Raw genomic sequence first — 21,312 nt, 5'->3', positions numbered from 1 at the left:
GACTTCATATATCATATTCATGCATTTGTGTCATTGTGGAATTCCTTATTATTAGGAGCAAAGTTGTCATTTTTCCCAAGAGATAATTTCAACTAGATTTCTTAATCAGGACTTGTGGAATCACAACTCTACTCAAGTGTTGAGATAATTAATTTATATTTCCAAATAAATTAAAATAAAACAAAGGGGAGAATTGTTGAGTTAAAAATTAGAGTGCGTGAGTAATAATTGCTATATTATTGAAATTATTTTCTCACTAGTTGAAGGGCTTACAATCATTTTTGGAAGAGGGAGGAAAAATACATATCAATGGTCACGAGAGAAGGTGAGAAGCTATTGATGAGTTAAAACAAAAAAGAACTGACCAATCCACAAATGTGAAAGGTCACTTGGGCAGAAAATCTTGAATAAGATAACTGAGTTTGTAGGATAATACGCATTTATGATTAGTTTGTATGCAAGGAAAAATAATGAAAAAAAAATTACGGATAACGACATTTTTTTTATTTTTTATTTTGTGTATAATTGGAGGGAAAGTGAAAGAAAAGAAAAATGATTTTTTTTAAAAAAGCAAAAAATTATACTTTTTCAATTTCTTCTATTTTTTCTTCAATTTTAATTTTAATTTTTCCCTCACTTTTATTCCATTTTACCAAACAAAATGTTAGGAGGATTTTTAAATTTACACAAATTTTATAATCTAGTTGAGATAGTACATACTTTTTTTGAAATATTTTCATAAATATAAGTAAAAAGTGGCGAACCACGTAATCTTTCATCAACTTTTTTTTTTTTTTTTTGTGGTGTGCAGTGTGATTGAAGTTTTTCATTTTCAGAATATTATGTAAAATTCAACCCCTCTTGGCTAAAAATTAAAATACAAATATGTACTTAAGCTAGCTCATATAATTGTATGAACTATTCAAGAAGAGAAACATTACTAAAAATGAAATACTAATATTAGATAATATTTACAATAATTTGAAACTTTTATTATAGGTTCCCTTGCAACGTATTATCATTTTTAATTAAAAAAAACAAATATTAACACATCTATTTATGCAATCCTATTCATAAATTAATCTAACGCTAAAAAATATCAGTATAATATGAATGATTAAAATGGAAAAAGTTAATATCACATTCTTCTATGCATTTTTTATTATAAATTAAAAATTATTAAATATTATGTTGATTATACTCATAATTTAATTAATTTCACTCATTTTTTATAGTTAATTTTTAATAAATTTCAATTAATAATTAAAAGTGTATTGAAAAGTGTGATAACATATATTTATGATAATATTCTAAAATAAAAGAAGCCAAATTGATGGTTGAATAAATTTAATATTTAAATAAAATTATTAAGTAAAATAATTTTGATAAAGTTGCTTCTAAATTAACTTAATCTTTGTTGAAAATTAATTACCCGGTTAAACTGGCTAACTGATGAATCCGTGAGGATACTAAATTGAAATTTCAAAATTATTGAGGAATAAAAACTATTAAATCAACTAATTAAATATAAACTATTAAACACGAGAGTCCAGAACCAACAGAAGTCTATAGTAAAAATGCCAATAGTGGTTTGTGGCTGTCAAAACTACATTTTGGTGATTGTGTTTGCTGTGTGATTGGAATCAAATGCCAATTCCCAACTCATTAATCAAAATTTTGTTGGATTTTTGTTCCTCATCTTTGACATGCAATGGTATTAAATCAACTAATTGAAACACCACACTGATAACTAAGATACTCAACCAGCTTAATATTTATTAGCCACAGATATTCCAAATGCTTAAGAAACCATATAGCAAAGCTGCTTTTCCTCCATATATGGACCATTGCCAGATCAAATAAATACTGTACATGAGCCACCAAAACTCTAGCAACTGATTTTATAGATGCATTAAGACCTGTGAAGTTTGAAAAGGGCACTTAATTCATGGTCGAATAAGTTCATGGCAATGGCTTGGGTCCACACCAAACATGAATATGAAAGATAAGACATTTATCCAATTTTCAAAGCTTCTTTTAGTGGGGTAGACAGAGAATTGGATTGTAAACATCTGTACAAATATGAACCATAAAAATTGTTTCATTTTGTTACAATAAAAAATATTGATAGGTAGAGAAAGAGAGATTTAACGGCCCTTCGATGTAGAGGAAAGGCAAAAGTATACAGGAAGAGGAAAAACTAAAAAGTGGAAACATGTACACAACCGAGACCACATAAGATTCATGTGAGTCCCACCATAAAACACACCAAATATTGCATGGCAACAAGAAGGGAAACAAAATCATGAACTAAAGTCAATGACAAAGTCATGCAGCTTTTTCTCCAATACTTCAGAACAAATCTGGCCCATGGTGTGGTAGAAGGACAATAGATCAGACAATTGCTCCACTGACATCTTTCCCATTACATTTCTCGCCATTTTCTCTCTTTCCTCATTCAGCTTCAGCCTCTCCACGTATGACCCTGCATTCCTAACTGTTGCTCCCATTTGCTTTAACCGATTCTCTTGCTGCACACTCAACGCTGTGTTTGACTGCAATCATATTTCTATGCTTTATTTAAATAATTCAAACCCAAAACTTGTCCATCCAAACTGTTTTTTTATTGCAATATTTAATGCTGCAAAAATAAATAAATAAACATGAATTGTGTTCAGTGCAATTTAGTACCTCCAGAAATTCTGCTCCAATTTCAAGTTCAGACTCTTTGGAAGAGCAATTTACACGGCCCATGGTGTAAAGATTTTTCGCCAGTGAAAAGCTACGCACTATGATTTTCCTCTTGTTCTCCATTTCCTTGTTAAGTTTCATAGACTTTGGCACACTTGTTGAACTATTCAGCTTCTTCTGATAAGCCATCACAGCCTTTACAAATTCCTGCACAGTTTCAACCAAATGAAATTCCTATTCTTAGTGTAGTACTAATAATATCATTAAATTCTCTTAATTAAAGCTTAAAAGTAACCATTTTTAAACCTTATAAGCAGAAGGGCATCCCGGGTAATCAAATTCATCTGAATTGGGCTTTCTCATACGCTCTGGATGAAATTGCAGTCCCATAATGAACTTTCCCTCTTCTGGGTTATAAGCATCAGGATCATAGAACCCTTCAATCAAACCATCAGAAGAAAACGCCATAGGGATAAAACGTTGTGCCAACCTCTTAACCCCTTGATGGTGATAACTATTAACCCAAATCTCCATTTTCTTTTCATCCAAGGAACCCTGAAACCAACGATGCAAAGGGGTGTTTTCAACGACTGTGACAGCATGTCTATGACCATCATAATCATCGTAGTTGATGTGCATCACTCTCTGGCTTTCTGGGCAGTTCTTGGAGAGCTCTTTCCCTATGTCCTGGTAAAGGGTACCACCACATGCAACATTGAGAACCTGCGAGCCTCTGCAGATTCCTAAATAAGGAATGTTCCTTTCGAGACAAAGCTTTGCTAGGCTCAACTCAATTGAGTCTTTCTCTTTGTCAATGGCTGTGTCACTCGCATGAAGCCTTCTGATTTCATCTAACTCTTCTTGGGAAAGACCTGAAGTGTCTTGCTCGTACCAACAAGGGTCTATGTCTTCTCCTTCGCACAGAAGCACACCATGAATCGGTTCGAAGCTGTTTAACAACATGTGAACCCCTGAAACGCGAGGAACGATGACGGGTACCGCGCCATAGCTTACTATAAGATCAAGGTGATATTCCCCTGAAAAAATAAAAAATAAAAAACGCATGAGAATAATTAGTTTGGCTGAATTGGGAATTATATTATAAGGTTGGTGAATTTGATGGAGAGAAATTGGAACTTACCCACGAAATCAACGAACTTGTTCTTACGAACAGTTCGTCTTGAAACGATGAGAACACGAGGAAGAATGACTGAGAGATCAGTAGACATTGTGATGATATGAGACTAATTTCAAGCACTAAGCTTAAAGCATGTGTTTTCTAGCGATTTCCTAATCCTCTATTTATAGGGATGAAACTGAATTATCATCCTAAAGATTCAGCTACAGTTCTGTTGATGAGCAACCATTTCACACCGCTTAAAAAGTAACAAAACAATGATGAAAAGAAGATAAAAAGGGTGGCAAAATGTTAGTACTTTTGAGCGATTAATAATTTTATTTTTATGTGTTTAAATTTAAACTTAAAAGTTAAAATTACTAAAACTTTAAAAATTATGAGATATAAAAACTGTACTCAAATAAAAAAAATAACAGTAGTAAGAAAATAGTAGTTGTTTTTTTTTTTTAAATTAAAAAAATTATCCAAGCTTTGTATTTAAAAAAAAAAAAGATTTTGCTATTGTACTCTTCTCTTCTTCTTCTTTTTATTTAAATAAAACTAGTTCATGAAAACGTAAGTGTCTGTGGTATTAGGACATGAAGAAAGAGGCAGGGAGAGGAGGGGACAGCAAGAGAATATACTTTCTCTTTCTCTTTCTCTTCCATTCAAATGCAAATGTGTTTTCTCAATTTAATTTCAGTCAATAATTACCCAAATTTCATTACTGTTCAATGAATCCGTGGAAGAATTATTCTCTACATCTTATTAATATTTTTAAATTTAATTTTGCAATTGCACTATTTTATAAAATATTTATTCTAGTAAGTCATGTAATTTAGGTATTAGTTTTTTAATATGTCTTTTATTTATTTCAATTATTATTTTCATATTTTATGCATTATTATTTTCTTTTTTTTTAATAAAAGCATATTTAAAATAATAAAAATTTCCTCAAAACAACAGATAAAAATGGAAATAATATTTCTTAGAATGTGTATATTCTACTTGAGGGGGAGTAATCATGATAATACAAAATTATGAGTTAATTAATATTGATAATACCATTTGTGTCCATCAGTGTTTTAAGCAGCATTAGTATGACACACTATGAATAAAGTGTACTCTGTGTCAGGTTTAGCTTCACTTGAACTCAAACTTAAATAGGTAATGGTCTAACTAATTAATAACTAATTTGATATGAAGAAAAAATATTTTTTATTATATAGTATGCTTTAAAATTATATGTATGTATAGTATTATTACATTGTGAAAATGTCAATTGAATAAAGAATTATATTGATGTAAAATTTTAATAGTTTTAAAATATTTAAAGTATATAATAATAAAATTATATTAGTTTAAGTTAAGTAAAAAAATATGAGCTGAATAAATATAAAGAAAAAATAAAATTAATCTTTATATGAGAATCTGTTTAGGAAGTAAAATATTTAATAGATCTATTTTTTTTACAATTTATTATATGTACTTTTTAATATATTTTTTTAAAATAATTTGTGAATTAGACTTTTCTTAGTTACAATAATTTTATTTTTATTTTTATGTTAATTTCATTTTAAAAATTGAAAATACAAGTTGTTATTTTATATAAACTTTAAATTTTTTATAAACATATTTGTCTATATAAAATTTATATTACTTAATTTTTTTTATTATTTCAAAGTTATTATAATTTATTAAATTTTTTATCATTTTAATATAATTATATATATTTAAAATAAAATTCACGTGCATTTCACGTTATGATGGAGATGGGATGCGTAGAATTTGCATGCGAGACACGTTGTTAGTGAAGGACAAGTCAGCATTGCCCTTGCGAGGCGGGGGCATTCTGTGGAGTAACTCTCCATTTCATTTCCTCAACACAATAAAATAAATATAAAATAAAAAATATTTTTTAATTTAAAAGATATTTTAAAAATGTTAAATTTATAAAAATAAATAAATAAATAAATGTTACACGAATATAAAAAATATATTGAAAATTTTGAATGCAAACATGCATTTGATCTTTATTTGTGATTTGTTTGGATTGATGTTTCGTGGAAGTCTCTAAAGTTGACCATCTATTGCATAAAATAGATAGGCATACTAAAAATGTGAAAATATAATATCTTTGGGTTTTGTCATGTCACGGTCCACGCAATCACCATGATCCATTATTCAGTAGTAACTTATATATTTAAATGGAAACTACTGTTATGGAGCAATTTATGCCCACTTTTGGCTAATCATTCCCCAGCTTCGGCTAAAACTGGGGAAGGTCAATTGGAAAGTTGAAGAAAATTATACACCAATAATAATTTATTGACAAATTATACATTTTCATTATAATTTTTTTAGTATGTATAACATGATTTATTATTATTATTATTATTTTATTAATCAAGGTATTAATTAGAAAATTTTAAAATATATTTGATTGTGTAAATGTTTGCAAATTCAGAATAGAGTTCTGATTTTGATATACTTGTACCATACTAAATCCACCTTTATTTTTCTTAATTTATATGTCATTTATTACATTTTTTGTTTCCCTCCTCTCTTCCTATATATCAATAGGGGTTATATACGTTGCATGTGTGCCAACCATGAATTGACATATTTAATTCATTGGTATTCCTATTTTGATCACTTATGGGTTATATTATAAACATTAAAACTTAATTTCATTTGACTCAAGTGTGACTGTTTTTGAAATTTTTGATGTTTGAATATTGGCACAGTCAAAATTATTACTTTTTTGTGTCTAAATCTTAAGGTAGAGGTGATAAAATATTATTTTATGGGCATAAAATAATATAAATTAATTCCTCCTTAGAGTAGAAGAAAAGAGTGAAAAAGGAGGGTAATTTGAGTTGAGAGGTTGGAAGTGGAAAAGAGAGAATGGATCCAGGGAGGGTTGGATCTGTCTGAAAATGGGGGTAGGTATGAACCGCCAAACAAACACGACGGTGCTCCATACACACACATCAATGAGCTATGAATGTCAACACGACAAAATTTAGATTAAGTATTTTCTATTCTTATTATTATCATGTTTTTTTTTAATCCAATTATATATGTAAAATTGTATTAGGAGGATTTTTTTAAAGATTTAGAATAAAAATATTTAAAAGTTGTCTAGGACATGTATGATCATCTGATTTAGTTGTAAAACATATTTAATTAAGGTTATTTTTTTTAGTTTAAGATGACTGATGTCCACATTTCACATTAGGCATTCAATTACTCATGTAAAATTTATTACAGCCGATGGAATTTTTTTTTATTTTTAATGCAGTTATACTCTTAAGAATTTGACTTTAAGACTTTGATTAGACTAAATTAATCTTATGCTTGTTAATTTACATGCTCAATAATTTTAATGAAAGTTATTTTAATATTAAAAGAATCTGCATTTTTTAATTAATTTTGACATTAAGAATACAAGTAATCTGATGACATGTTTTATTTGTGACAACTAAAAATAAATTGATTTTATTTAATTAGACTAAGTCGAGGATTTTATTTTATTAATCCAAATCAACTAACTCAAATCATTCTTTGAATAGGTTAAACATTGGTTGATTAAGTTTGATTTAGTTGAATAAAAAATTAATTTATTATCCAAATTAATGTATTGACGTTAATATATGCTTGATCCAAGTTAAATAAAAATAAATTTAGATGAAATAATTCATATTTTATAATTGCATAAATACAATGATATCTTGTAAGCTAAGTAACAATTTCACCTAGATCATCTTAAGCGATTGTAAAACTGCATCTACATTTTTCATTTTATATATGATTCTTATGCATTGTAAGTGTAACTAATGCTAACCTTAAAAGAGGTCTATAAATGATTTAATTGTAATTTTGTTTTGTTTGAGATGGTCGAATTAAGCTCATGATCATCCATTCATTATCACATTATCATGCAATTAACTAACCGATATCATTAAAACTTATTGGATAAAATAGTTGGAAAAGTTTCATATATTACATATCTGGCCTCGAGGAAACGAGGATGTTGGAGGTTTCTTAAATCTTATTAATCATTATAGTATTGAATTATGTTGATGATGATCACGCAAGATTCCATAAAGTAAAACAGGAGTATATACCTTAAGGAATGGGGAAGGTACTAGTTTTAAGTAACCTTTCTACAAGTAATGTTAACGTTGAATTACATTAAGCGTACATGAATCTTGTGTTCCAATTATGAGAAAAAGAGTAGCAAACCCATTACATATAAGAAAAAGCAATTAAAAAAGCAAGTGTGCAACAGAAGTGGGATGATAATTATATATGAATGAGAGGTAGTACACGGGGGAGGTTGAAGGCTATGGGCAGTGTGCATGAAGCAGAGCTGAAAACAATGCAAAAACTGCTTTGATTACAAGATTCCGGGAAAAGGAGAATTAAATGAAAAGAATAAAGCTAATAATAGCATAAACACTTGGCATTATTAGAGACTAGGGAGGGAGTTACTCAGGGGAGGCTTCAACTTTTAAAGACAATGCAAATGCTATTTGGTAGCTCTTTCTCCAATGCTCCATTTGCTTGACACCATCACCTATGCTATGGCCCTATGCGTGTTTGTCATCCTAGCTACCCCTTACATAATCTAGTCAAATCATTATTCATATCATATCCATGCCTCAACCTGTTTATGTTTTCACATGTCATAATTGTATAATAAGTTTGTATACTTTTTTTAAAATTTTGTTTAGATATGATGAGAAGAAAAAAAAAAAAAAAAACCTAAATTTTTGGCTTTTTTACATAAATAAATTTTAAAAAATTCATTATTTCCTAAATATTCTAAATTTTTTTTTACGTAAATGTCTTAAAATTGCATATAATAGAAAGTTGATTCGACTTTTATTTTTGTTTTGAAAACTTTTACACATTAGTCGACTTTAATCGACTTTGGTTAAAATTGTGTTAGAAGAGAAGTTGATTTAAATCAACTTATATGGAATTAGTTTCACTTTTGTATAGAAGTCAATTTAAATCGACTTTGATGAAATTATACCATTTCTATTTAAAAAGGAAGTCGATTCAAGTAGATTTTGGTTTAATACAGAAGTTAATTCAAGTATATTTCAGCTTAATACAGAAGTCGGTTCAAGTAAATTTCAGTGCTTATCTTTTTCTCGCCCCTATAAAACACAGCTTCCTAACTTTGCATTAATTTGTTGAAAAATTTGATAAATTGAGTGTAAAAATTTTAGTAAAATGATTGAGAATAATCTTCATGTGCTTATATAATATAATGATGAGATTGTAAATATAGTGGAGGGAGAGATGTTTTGTAGCGATAATCAGGCTTGGTTAATTGTCTGTCTACCAATTACTTTACTACAGTTGCAGAATCGAATACTAAAGGAGTATGAGAGAAACAATATACAAGTCTAAAAAATATTCTACAAGATGTCAATTGACATTGGCTCAAATGGTATTTGATATAAAAGGTAGTGAATTCGGAAAGATGAGCACATTGATCACATGTTTAGTTATTTTAACTCATTTGTTGAAGCTTGTACAATAGAGCTTTCTGTCGAACGACAAGGTGATCATTTTAGCTCTGGAGGTTCAGCCCCAGATCCATCCCCTTCTCCATCAAATCCAAGTCCATTAGTTGAGATGTCCCATCATGATGTGCATAATTCACATAATGAGGTAGCTTCTCCAAGTTTTGAGCACTTTGTTAGACACATTGAAAAGCCATTATCACTTAATCCACAAGAAATGCGACAAGGTAGCTTGGTCGGAGATTTTGATTTTTTTGTGGTACAACAAGATGATGAAAATGATGAAGAGGAGGACCTTGATGATGAAGAAGATGAGCAATTGTTTGATGTGCAAAATTTGGTTGAACACTTGATGTCAGAATCTCAATTCCAATCTCAATCTCAATGTCAACAGCGTCCTAGTCACTACTCAACAATTAATTTAGATGCAATGCATTGTAATGTGAGTGGATTTGGTTCAAGTTCGAGCATAGGGGGAGCGAATGATTTGTCACTTGGTCAAGTATTTCGCACCAAAGATGAAGTGTCTTTTGTTGTTAAATGTTAGAACATCCAAAGAGGTGTTCAATATAAAGTTTATGAATTTGACCGCATAAATTTTATTGTAAGTGTGTGAAGTTTGGCATTGATTGTAATTGGAGTATACATGTCACTTTTCGCCAAAAATTGCAGCTATGGGAGGTGCAAAAATTGATAGGACCACACATGTGTCTTTCCAGAGTCTATGAATCAACATGCTCAAATGGATTATAATATTATCTGTGCCCATATATACCCCATGATACAAGCAGATCTGACGACAAAAATCAAATCTCTACAAGCATCAGTAGAGTCAGAGTTAGAGTTCAAGACACCATATAGAAAAGTATGGCTCGCCAAACAGAAAGCTATTGCTATAATATATAGAGATTGGGAAGAATCGTATAATGAACTTCTAAGATGGTTAGGTGGCTTGCAATCTGATATGCCAAGTACTATTATCCAAATGCAAATTGGACCATATTATGTTGGTGATGTTATAGATTTTGGTTGCTTTACGTTCCATCATCTTTTCTGGACCTATTCACTAAGCATAGAGGCATTTAAATATATCAAAAAATTGATTTCAATTGATGGAACACACTTATATGGCAAGTATAGTAGAACATTGTTGATGACAATTGCCCAAGATGGTAACTCAAATATCTTGCCAGTTGTATTTGCAGTGGTGGAGGGAGAGACAAAAGAAGCATGGTCATTTTTTCTGATAAATGTTCGTCAGCATGTGACGCCACAAGAGGGCATTCTTGTCATATCTTATAGGCATCATGCTATCAAAGCAACTTTAGAAACTACAAGGAGTGGGTGACATCCCTCTTCAACTTACCATGTATACTGTTCACGACACATTGCATCAAATTTTGCTGTAAAGTTCAAGAACAGAGGTATAATGCGATTGCTAATGAATGCAGCATATGCAAAGACTGAGCAATATTTTCTGTACTGGTTTAGAGCACTAGGCAATATGGATCCCGCGATGTGTGCATGAGCTAACAACATACCACGTGCAAAGTAGGCTCAATATGCTGATGAGGGTCGTCGCTTTGGGCACATGACTACTAATTTATCTGAGTGTATGAATGCGGTCATGAAAGGCACTCGCAATCTTCCCATTACAGCCATTGTTAAGTCAACCTATTATCGTCTTATTGAGCTATTTGTACAAAAGAGCACAGAGGTAAAGACGCAACTTGCTAGTGGTAAAAAAATTTCACAAACCTTGTTAAATGCAATTGAGGAGCATAGGCAACACTTTGAGAACATGAGTAGCACTAGAGTGACTTGCGATGCGTTAGAATACTGGTGTTTGAAAGAGATAACATGGGAAGTCATGGTCAATGGGAATTCAGGGTGCATTTAACAAAGCTATGGCGTGATTGTGGGAAATTTCAAAAGTTGCATTATCCATGTTATCATGCACTCGTTGCATGCTCTGACGCTCGAAGAGATTGGACATCTTTTGTTAATCATGTTTACACCATGGAGTCCATGTTCAATATGTATAAAATACAATTCTCTTCGATTCCTAATGAAGATATGTGACCACTATACACTGGCCTTCCTATACGGCCAAATCTTGCACTTAAGCAAAATCTTGAGGGTCGTCCAGTTTTCACAAGGTTTCACAATGAAATGGACAAGACTGATGACAGCCAAGGAAAATGATGTAAATTGTGTAGAGGTACTGGTCATATCAGACGGATATGCCCCAATGCTCCATCCTCTAGCCAACATAATTGATTTAGTGTACTATGTAGTAAAAGTAATATTGTCAAGTTTAATTAGTTATAGTATACATGTTATTTATCGCCTTATAGAAGTATTCCAAGGGCTCATTTTCTCGCAAAAGTTTAATTCTGATGTACATGAAAAGTACACACCCATGTACATGGTCATGTACTTTGACCGTGTATATCTTTGGTCTCTAACAATTATCCTTCACAGCTTACATGAAAAGTACACGGCCATGTACACGGTCATGTACTTTGACCGTGTACATCTCTGGTATCTAACAATTGCCCTTCACAGCTTACATGAAAAGTACATGCCCATGTACACGGCTATGTACTTTGACTGTACACATATCTAGTCTCTAACAATTGCCCTTCACAGCTTACATGAAAAGTACACGGTCATGTATTTTGACCGTGTACATCTCTGGTTTTGCATGTATATGTTTTCATTAGGAATAAAAGTCTTACACCATGCATAGATTAAATAATAAAAAGACCAAAGTCCATAATTTTAAATAAAAAAGTACATAAAATTAAAAGTCTTACACCATGCATAGATTAAAAGAAAAAGTACATAAAATTAAATGTCCTAAACCACCATAAAATTAATATCTAAAACTAAAATATCAACCAAATTAAAATTTACCACACATATCGATCTGAATCATTATGAGCTACGCCTATTCTGTTTGGGACCAGCAATATGACTCCCAATTGCACAACGATGATATACAATCTGTCGCACTAGTCTATGATGTACGTGTTCCTCCTCCTGTTTCTCCTCTTCCTCATCCGCTTCTTCACCCTGTTCATCCAGTTCATCCTCTTCCTCCTCTTGACGTGATCCTTGAAAAAAGGGAGTTCGGATATACGTTAGTTATGGTCGATAAAAATGATCTGGTGGTTGAACCTCTTGAACTGATGCACGTGTACTAGATGAATTTAGACATGCCATAATTAGCCATGATCAGCGGTCGGATTTGGACGGATTCGGGTACAAATTTGCTCAACCGAAAGAAATTAAATAAATTAAATTTATATCCATATTTATCCAAATAATTCTATCAGTTTGATCGGATTCAGATAGTACGGTTAATATAATTTTTGGATGTATTACTTCGAATTAGACTCATTTTTAAGATAAATAAAAATATTTAACTTCAACCATTTTTATGTAAGAAAAGTTTAAATAATATTAATATTTTTTATAAATACTTACAATATTATTCAACCTATCTTAAACCTTTAATAACAAATTTATCATACAGTAAAAAAATAATGCAAAACTAATATTTGAAATTAAATTTGTAAAATTGTTGGGCTAAGATAATGTGTAACTTGATTTGTCTAAATTTCAATGCATGCAATTTGTTCAAATTTTTAATACAAGTAATCTATCTAAAATTTCAATGCAATGGTCAAAAAACTAAACTATACATTATCAGTAACCATAATACATAATTCACTCTATCTAAATTTTCTAACGATTTGGTCATTTACAATAATTTTGTAAATGAATATATAAACCAAACAATAAACAAATATATAAACCAAACAAACCAAAAAATATATAATGAAAAAATTATATTCTTAAAGAGTTCATGTGTTCAATAATCAATTTATAATTCGCATGTGACATTGTGTGAAGTGTGAGAAGTAGAATAAGTTAAAATTATACATCACATAAAAATTAAACTCCTGCAAACAAAAAATAGAAATATTAGTAAAATAAAAAAATGAAATAAGAATAAAATAAGCTCCTACAATTTGAATTCATATTTATTAAAAAATACCAACCACCAACACAAGAGAAGAAACTAGGTGTTGAAGTCACATGAATCCCATACACCTATACTACATTGTAAACAAAAAATATTGAAGTTAATAAATGAATCTAGTCTTACCTAAAAATATATCAAGAAAGAAATATTCACTAATTTACTAACCCAAAAGAGAAATAATAATTATGTTCTCATTGACACATTGGAATCTGATCAATGTCAAACTCTAACAATTTTCAACCTTGCAAGTAGAGAAAGTTAATGCACATTAGCACGAGTTCATTTTAATGGACATAAATAAAGGAAAAGAAAACAGACTATCCACAAAAGATAGTAGTCAGTTGAAATTAACAGTTACATGAGTTGGATGTTAGATGTATGCCAATCTATCATAAAGCAAAAATGAGTAATAACATAATTGTTACAAGAAATTATAAGACATTTAAATTACAAACTAAATAAACAAATTAAAATATAATGAAATATGGAGGATAGTAGAAACCTAACCCAAAAAATATGTGAGCTATGTGCTGAACAGAATAACCAAAAAAAGGTCTTTGCATGTCAATGACCCCCCAAAATACACACTCATATACAAAATGGTCATTTGGTGCTAATGATCCTAAAAAAATATATGAACTGCAAAATAAAAAGAAAAATAATTCATTTAATTATCAATAATTAATAATTGCATTATAAAATTATTTAAATAAATTAAAGAGATTTGTACAACATCCTATATGTTATACTTATAATGTAGCAGGTGGTGCAGCTATAGATGTAGTTGCTGCTCCAGCAACAATTGGGGGTCCCCCTGTTTGCCTCATTGCTGATTTTTTCCCTTTCATTTCTTGGCAGAGTTTAGACAAATATGCGATACAATTAGTAATATAAACAAAAAGTAAGAACGAATGAAATATATTGAATAAAAAGAAAGTAAAAATGACATACTTGCAACAATGTTGTCAGACATCTCTAGTTCATCACTCACATTGAGTTCTTTGAACTGAGTTATTGTTGACCTTAACCAATTTTGTGTACAAATAAGAGCCTCAGCCATATCTGGATTTAGAAAGCTCCTATATGTGTCTAAAACTCTACCCCCAGTGCTGAAAACAGATTATGATGCCACTGTTAAAACTGGAGTGGCTAAGACATCCTTCACCATGCAGGACAGTATAGGAAACCTTGATGAATTATGTTTCCACCACATTAATATGTCAAATTTGTCATCTCCATCAATACAAGGTTCAGTCAAGTAAGTTTTTAGTTCATTTTTTTTATTAACCAAGCTTTTTTCCTTTAAATGTTGCTTAAATGCATCTGCCCTTACCATATGAGTAGGAATTTCAACATTGTTAACTGTTTCAACAACTGCAATAACTACCAAAGGAACATTACCAATTTGGGATCTCTTATTATTTTCATATGATGTGGAATACCAATTGTACATTCTTGATAGGTTGATTTTTACACTTGTTGCTAGTTCAACAGAAAGGTAGTCATTATCTGGATGCATGTCATCAAAAGACCACTCAACATATTTTAATTTATACCGAGGATCAAATATCACACCAAAGTATAACAACTGATTGATTTGGAGAGAGCTGCCCCAATATTTGTCATATTTTTTTTTTTCATATCCAAGCCTATACGACTTAAGATAGATGAAATGCAACATGGACACTAACAGTGTTAGAAGCTGAAAAAACCTTTGTAGCATCATAAAATATTTTCATAAATTTGACAAACACTCTAGAATCTGTCGAGTCAATACATGTAGGTGCTCTAGTTGATCCAAAATAGTCTAAAAAATTAGGATCCTCAAACTTGAGTCTCTCAAAAACAACTTCAAAATTTTCTACACTATCCAAGATGGAATATGTAGAATTCCACCTAGTGGGAACATCTAGACATACTAGTTTTTTACTCAGAATTCTAATAAACTCTACACAGTCCTTAAACTTACGCAACCTTTGAGGGGATGACCTAACAAATCTAACAGCATTGCGTATGCTGAAAATTGAGGTATTAAGATCTTTTAGTCCATCATTCACCACCAAATTTAGTATATGACTACAACACCTCATGTGAAAAAATTCTCCATCTAAAACTAGTCCAACTATATTCTTCAACCTGTTTTTTAAGTATGTCACCGCCACATCATTTGCTGAAGCATTATCAACAGTAATTGTAGAGATATTCCTAAGTCCCCAGTCTTGTAAAACTTCTTTTACATGCTTCTCCAATGTCTCACCTTTACGATTTTCTACTACAGAAAAACTTATTACCCTTTTGTGGTACTTTCAATCATTGTCAATATAGTGAGCTGTGAGAGCTAAGTAGTTCAAGTTCTATACAGATGTCCAACAATCAGTAGTTAATACAACCCTACTATTGTTTAACTTAAAGAAATCTTTTAACTTGACCTTCTCATCTTAGTACAATTCAAAACAATCTCTTGCTACTGTATGTCTTGAAGGAACACTAAATTGTGGCTGTAATTGCTTACAAATATGCCTAAATCCCTTCCCATCAACTACCATAAAAGGTTGTTCATCTATGATATTGAACATAGCAACAACCTTCCTACATGTATTCTTGTCAAACCTATGACTAGCTACTGTTAATTGACTACAATTAGGAGCAAAAGTAAGTACAGATTGATTGGGATCACTTGTAACAGCATATGGAAAAAAATTGCATCCTTGATATGCCCAAGCATATTAGATGTACCATGTAACTTTGTATCACAACAATATGTCTTATTGCAATATTTGCAAGCAGCTTAAGGATCTTTTCCCTCTACTACTGGAATTTTAATAAAATGATCCCATGCAGATGAGGATTTACGTGTACCACTAACATTAGCTTTCCGTTTTCTAATAGGTTTTGAAAGAGATTGTGATGAATTAGGTTCTGCATTCACAGATGTAATCTGAGGTTGATCAGCGGGCTGACTTTCACCACTACTAACTGCTATAGGGGCAACATTGGTGGGAATTATAGCAGCAATCCTCAGAGTAGTGTGTGAGGTTGGTATCTCTTGATTTAAAATATTTTCACTGAACTATTGCATCACTGATCCAATATACAATATGCACTCAGTTTGTGTGATTAATGAAAATTAGTTATAGTGTATACATATAAGCATTTTGGTAAGACTGTGACATTGTGCAATATCTTATACTTCAACTATAACCAAGGAATATTATTCATAAGTCTTGTGCTTACTTCTATGTCTTAAGAGTCTTATAGAGCTGTTAATTCATATTTTTATTTTATTTATTAATTTTAAAGTTTATGCTTATACAAAGTGGTGGATTGTTTAGTTAATTCTCTTATTTATTAATAATTTTTATATTTAATAACACAAAACAAGTCAATAAACAAATAATACACAACAATTAGTATGTTTTTGTTTATGTTTAGTGAAAATATGAATGTGAATTACTTCTAATAATAGTATAACAAGAAAACAAACAAACAATACACAAACAAGACCAAAATTAAATTTAATATATTTGTAAAAATCATAAACATATTTAATCTTACTTAATTGATAAGATAAAAAAAGATATTATCAATATTACTACTCACTGTTAATAATAAAGTTATAAAAAATTGATACATAGAAATTAAATTATGAACTATAATATAAAAAAATATAATAAAATAGAACCTTAATATTTGTCAACAATGATTTATATGTCAAGTGATATCTAGCTCCTCCCTCTTCTTATTTGCTTCCTATTTTGCTAGCAACGAGTTTCCTATAACATCAACAATTAACCAAATAATAAGATTCAAAATACAAAAACATTAATCATAAGAAAAACAACAGTATTGCAATATCTATATATAGAATAAAAAAATAAAAAAACAAATAAACATAAACATAAAAATAAAAATATTTTTCTTTATTTGCATATGATTCAACTTAATATTATTAAAAATCCCTAAACATGTCTCTATGGAAAGATTGAAAATGTCAATTAGAGACAGTGCATGAGTTCATATTACCATCTAAACATGTCTCAATCCTCATGGACCCAATACTAAATAAAATTTTTCATTTATAATTACCAAGGTAATTACTATTATATCTTCAAGAAAAATAGCAAAATCATTAAAAAAAAAAGAATTTAATCAAACATAGATATAAATTACATAAGATGAAACATTGAAAATTCACGGGGACATTGTCCAACCATGGGCATTCTAAACATTAAAAGAGCAAAAGAATCAAATATATCAAAATTTACCCAAGTTAGGATATTTTATTTTGCAGCAATCTCATTATTCACTAGCTGACAACATTGTAATTCAATGCCAGGTTCATTATGGTAATCATTGTAGTTAGTTTGTGGTAAAATTCACAAGTAGAGAAAAGGCAAACATTGTTTGTGTGATCTGTTATATGCTTTCAGGCAGTCTTTAGGTGTCGATTTCCTACTGTTATATGGCTTTCAAATGTGAAATTATGCAATGATACAATAATATTACTCAATTTTCTGGTTCCAAAGTGCAGGTTGGATTTTGGAAGCAAAGGGATTTGACAATGTGGCTCTAGTAAGTCTAATGTGTTACACTTTCACTTTGTATTACCTGACAAATATGTGAGATTCACAATGCATTATGTATATACTTTCTATATACGGGCAAGAATACTATTGTATTCTTATATATAAAGCAATATAGTTTCATAAGTGTACAATAAACTTAAAAAACAGAATTTGGGATATCATTTACCAGTTGATAGTAATGCCATTTCTTGAACCTATAATATATCCATTAAAGAGGAACAAAGATGACATAGAACAAATAATATACTAATTAACTCAAAAAGTCATCATGTGTAACATAGGAAAGTTTACAAAACAAAACATCCAAAAGGCAAACAAAACTAAGAAAACAAAACTAAGAATTTCAAAGTTTTACAAAAAATACTTATAGCAAACATCGATCTCATCATATCTTGCTCTGCGGGTAGAGTAAACTTCAAGCATCAGGTTTTGCTTTTGGGGACAACACTGCATTTCAACGTGTTTGGGTCTTTCAAGTGTGGCGAGTCCTGAAAAAATAAGACAATAAAAACTTGAGGAATAATAAAACAGAAACAGAAAAATCGCAGCACTGTACGTCTATATCAGTTAGAATCAACTTACTTGCCCTTAAGAGAAAGCAAAACCCACCAAAGCTAAGAACCCCTAAAAGATGAGTCACCTTGACATTTACAAAGAGGAAAAGAATAACACATCAACATCGAAACTTGTTCAATATTAACACACCAAATAGTCGTATATGACTAAGAAAAAACATATAATCATGACAAGAATAAGTTGATGCTGAAGCAACATTTAATGACTAACAAACAACACAAAACACAAGTCAACCTAGAAAAAAAATACTATTTCTTACTTAGAATACACAAATCTCCAAAATCCTTCATTCGAGCATATGTGTAACATGAAAATAAATGGAAAGAGATCTAAGAAAGGACCTTATCAGAAGAAGCATCAGCGAAAATAGAGAAGAAGGTTTTTGAAAAAGAATAGCGTAGTTGCTATGAAATAGAGAAGACGACAAGATATGATTTTGGGAAGAGAAAAGTGTATTTTATGCATAAATCCAAGAGAGAAGACAACGAGAAGGTTTTTGGATGAAAATGATTTTGGAACCACAGTGGCACAAAAAGAAGCTTGTTTCCAAGTAGGGTTTCTTTCTTTTATTTTTTGGGTAACATAAACCGGGTTAGGAATTTTGGGTTGGGCAATAACAGATTTTGTGATGGGCTAATTTTATGATGGGCTGGTAAGTTCTAATAAAATTATAGTATTTATTCGGTCAGGTTGGATAAAGTTGGTTAATAAAATTATCACCCATTTCCATCCGACTCAATCTATTTATAACTGAAAAAAAAAAAACATTCAGTTAACCTGTTCTGCATTAACCCACCTGACTTTCAGTTTCGGATGTTCAGTTTCTCCAGTTTCGGGCGGATTGCGAAATCTTGAGTAGGCCTAGCCATAATATCAACATCTAACATGAAAGGTGGATTGAAAGATATATGCCGTGCAATATCACTCTGGTGTGCACCTGTGACAAAATGTTGCATTGGACTAGGAGTAATGAAAGAATCTGACATGAACTGATGACTAGGGCTTGCCATAAACTGTTGACTCGGGGTCATACATGGTTGGCTAGGGCCTGCCACGAACTGGTGCTGAGAAGGGCTAGCCATGTACTACTGGTGGATATGTCCTAACATGAAGTGTTGGCTAGGTCCTGACATGACATGCTAGCTAGAGTACATGGGTGTTGGCTAGTGTATATGCTATGATTGACCCTCAGTTTGGTGGCTATGTTGTGCTTGAGGCTGTAGGCTGGAATCTACATTAGGTTATACATGGTCATCCTCATCATGTGCCTCATATGGATATTGACGTCTCCTAGTATGTGTACCAGCACACAAACGACACCTGAAAGATCATCTATCTGAGACGTCAGCAGGATGTACTATCTCCGGTGCTTAGGGGGAATAAAGTGCTACACCATCAGGCAAATCCCTAAGCTCTGGATCCTGGAGGGCTTCATCTAGTGATAAAAATCTATTTGTTACTAACAAATACCATTGAAAATACTCAACAGAGGGACGATCATCATCAGCTAGCGGATCATGAACTCTTCACTCCCTACGTGCCTCCCATGCAGCATGCCATGTCACATGATACTCAGACCACCAAATATCTAGATCACCCCTTCCATCCTTAGCGTGCAATTGATCAATGTTTATGGGGACGATTCTTATGTGTTGTGCTCCACCAAATTGTTGAACCACGTGATCAGCTGGATGCCACTCAATCACAGCAAACTGGATAAGAGCAGTCACAAATGCCCATATATCAGCCTCATCATAAACAAAACGAGGTGTAAGATTCCTCACCTTATTGTTGTTGTAGGGCATCCACCTAAACTGAAATAATTAATAATAAATATTAGACTAATAATGTTTATAATTGAATAGAAGACTTAGTACCATATGTCATATTTTTACTTACCCCATTAATGCCAATTGAATCAATGATCCTCCTATATCGCAACAACTTATCTATGTGTAATCTCGTTGATGACCTATAACTTTTCCACCTAAAATGAACATAATTTAATTTCATGCTTGCATATTTAACATATATAAATATACTATTATAAATTAAATGAACATACCTCAATGTTAGTGGAAAAGTGAGTGGATGATGGTGTCGAGGGGCCAATTGAGGTATTTTGTACCATGCCTAAGACTGTAGAAGAGGTAGACAACCCGCAATATCAATGACATTATATTTTACTACACAACAAAGTTCATGATAAAAGGATCCTAGAACAGCAAACCCCCAACTATAGTTTGTAATTCCAATAAAATCAATGAGAAGAGGGAGTCACTTTATATGAACCCTAAAACTAGATTTATCTGAGAACAATACTCCGCCCAATAGAATCATTATGTATGCTCTGGTATAACGGATAATAGTCTCCTCATAAGCATTATGGGGTAATGCTCCAAATGTATCTATGAACCAGTGTAGATTTATAGAAAATCCTTTATGTTTGCCTCATGTGGAACTACTCCAAGTAAATCTCCACACAATGCCCATATATCTCGATCATAAAATTTCTCTCGCTCCAATACACCCACTCATAGGGAGTCTATCAACACGCAAGCCTAATTGAAACACAACATCCTCCAAACCAATTGTACATTCTCTGAATGGAAGATGGAATGTATGTGACTCAGACCTCCAACGCTCTACAAGTACACTATGAGTGGGTGGAGCAACCATCTGAGCAACATGCCAAAAACCACTTTGCTTAAGATATGGTTCTATCCTCGGATCTGGAGCAACCAT

The 21,312-nt window shown here is 31.3% G+C and overlaps 2 protein-coding genes across 2 annotated transcripts; both read right to left on the bottom strand.

The window, feature by feature from the left end:
• Window positions 1-2,259: 2,259 nt before the first annotated feature.
• LOC113868004 (putative glutamine amidotransferase GAT1_2.1) lies at window positions 2,260-3,957 on the bottom strand. The gene is made up of 4 exons (XM_027503553.1): window positions 3,833-3,957; window positions 2,998-3,728; window positions 2,692-2,898; window positions 2,260-2,555 (listed from the first exon to the last, which is right to left on the bottom strand). The coding sequence occupies exons 1-4, from the start codon at window positions 3,918-3,920 to the stop codon at window positions 2,304-2,306; spliced, it is 1,278 nt and encodes a 425-aa protein (XP_027359354.1). The 5' UTR covers window positions 3,921-3,957; the 3' UTR covers window positions 2,260-2,303.
• Window positions 3,958-20,093: 16,136 nt separating this feature from the next.
• On the bottom strand, window positions 20,094-21,312 carry LOC113867555 (serine/threonine-protein phosphatase 7 long form homolog). Its single transcript, XM_027502946.1, has 5 exons — window positions 21,096-21,312; window positions 20,860-20,975; window positions 20,633-20,700; window positions 20,467-20,554; window positions 20,094-20,381 (listed from the first exon to the last, which is right to left on the bottom strand). Exons 1-5 carry the CDS (start codon window positions 21,310-21,312, stop codon window positions 20,094-20,096), a joined length of 777 nt encoding a protein of 258 aa, XP_027358747.1.

The sequence above is a fragment of the Abrus precatorius genome, unplaced genomic scaffold (genome assembly GCF_003935025.1).
Source record: "Abrus precatorius isolate BTA unplaced genomic scaffold, Abrus_2018 Scaffold5, whole genome shotgun sequence".
In the NCBI taxonomy this organism is placed as follows: Eukaryota; Viridiplantae; Streptophyta; class Magnoliopsida; order Fabales; family Fabaceae; genus Abrus; species Abrus precatorius.
The sequence above is the reverse complement of the archived record's forward strand: the minus strand, read 5'-3'. Positions and strand labels throughout refer to the sequence as shown.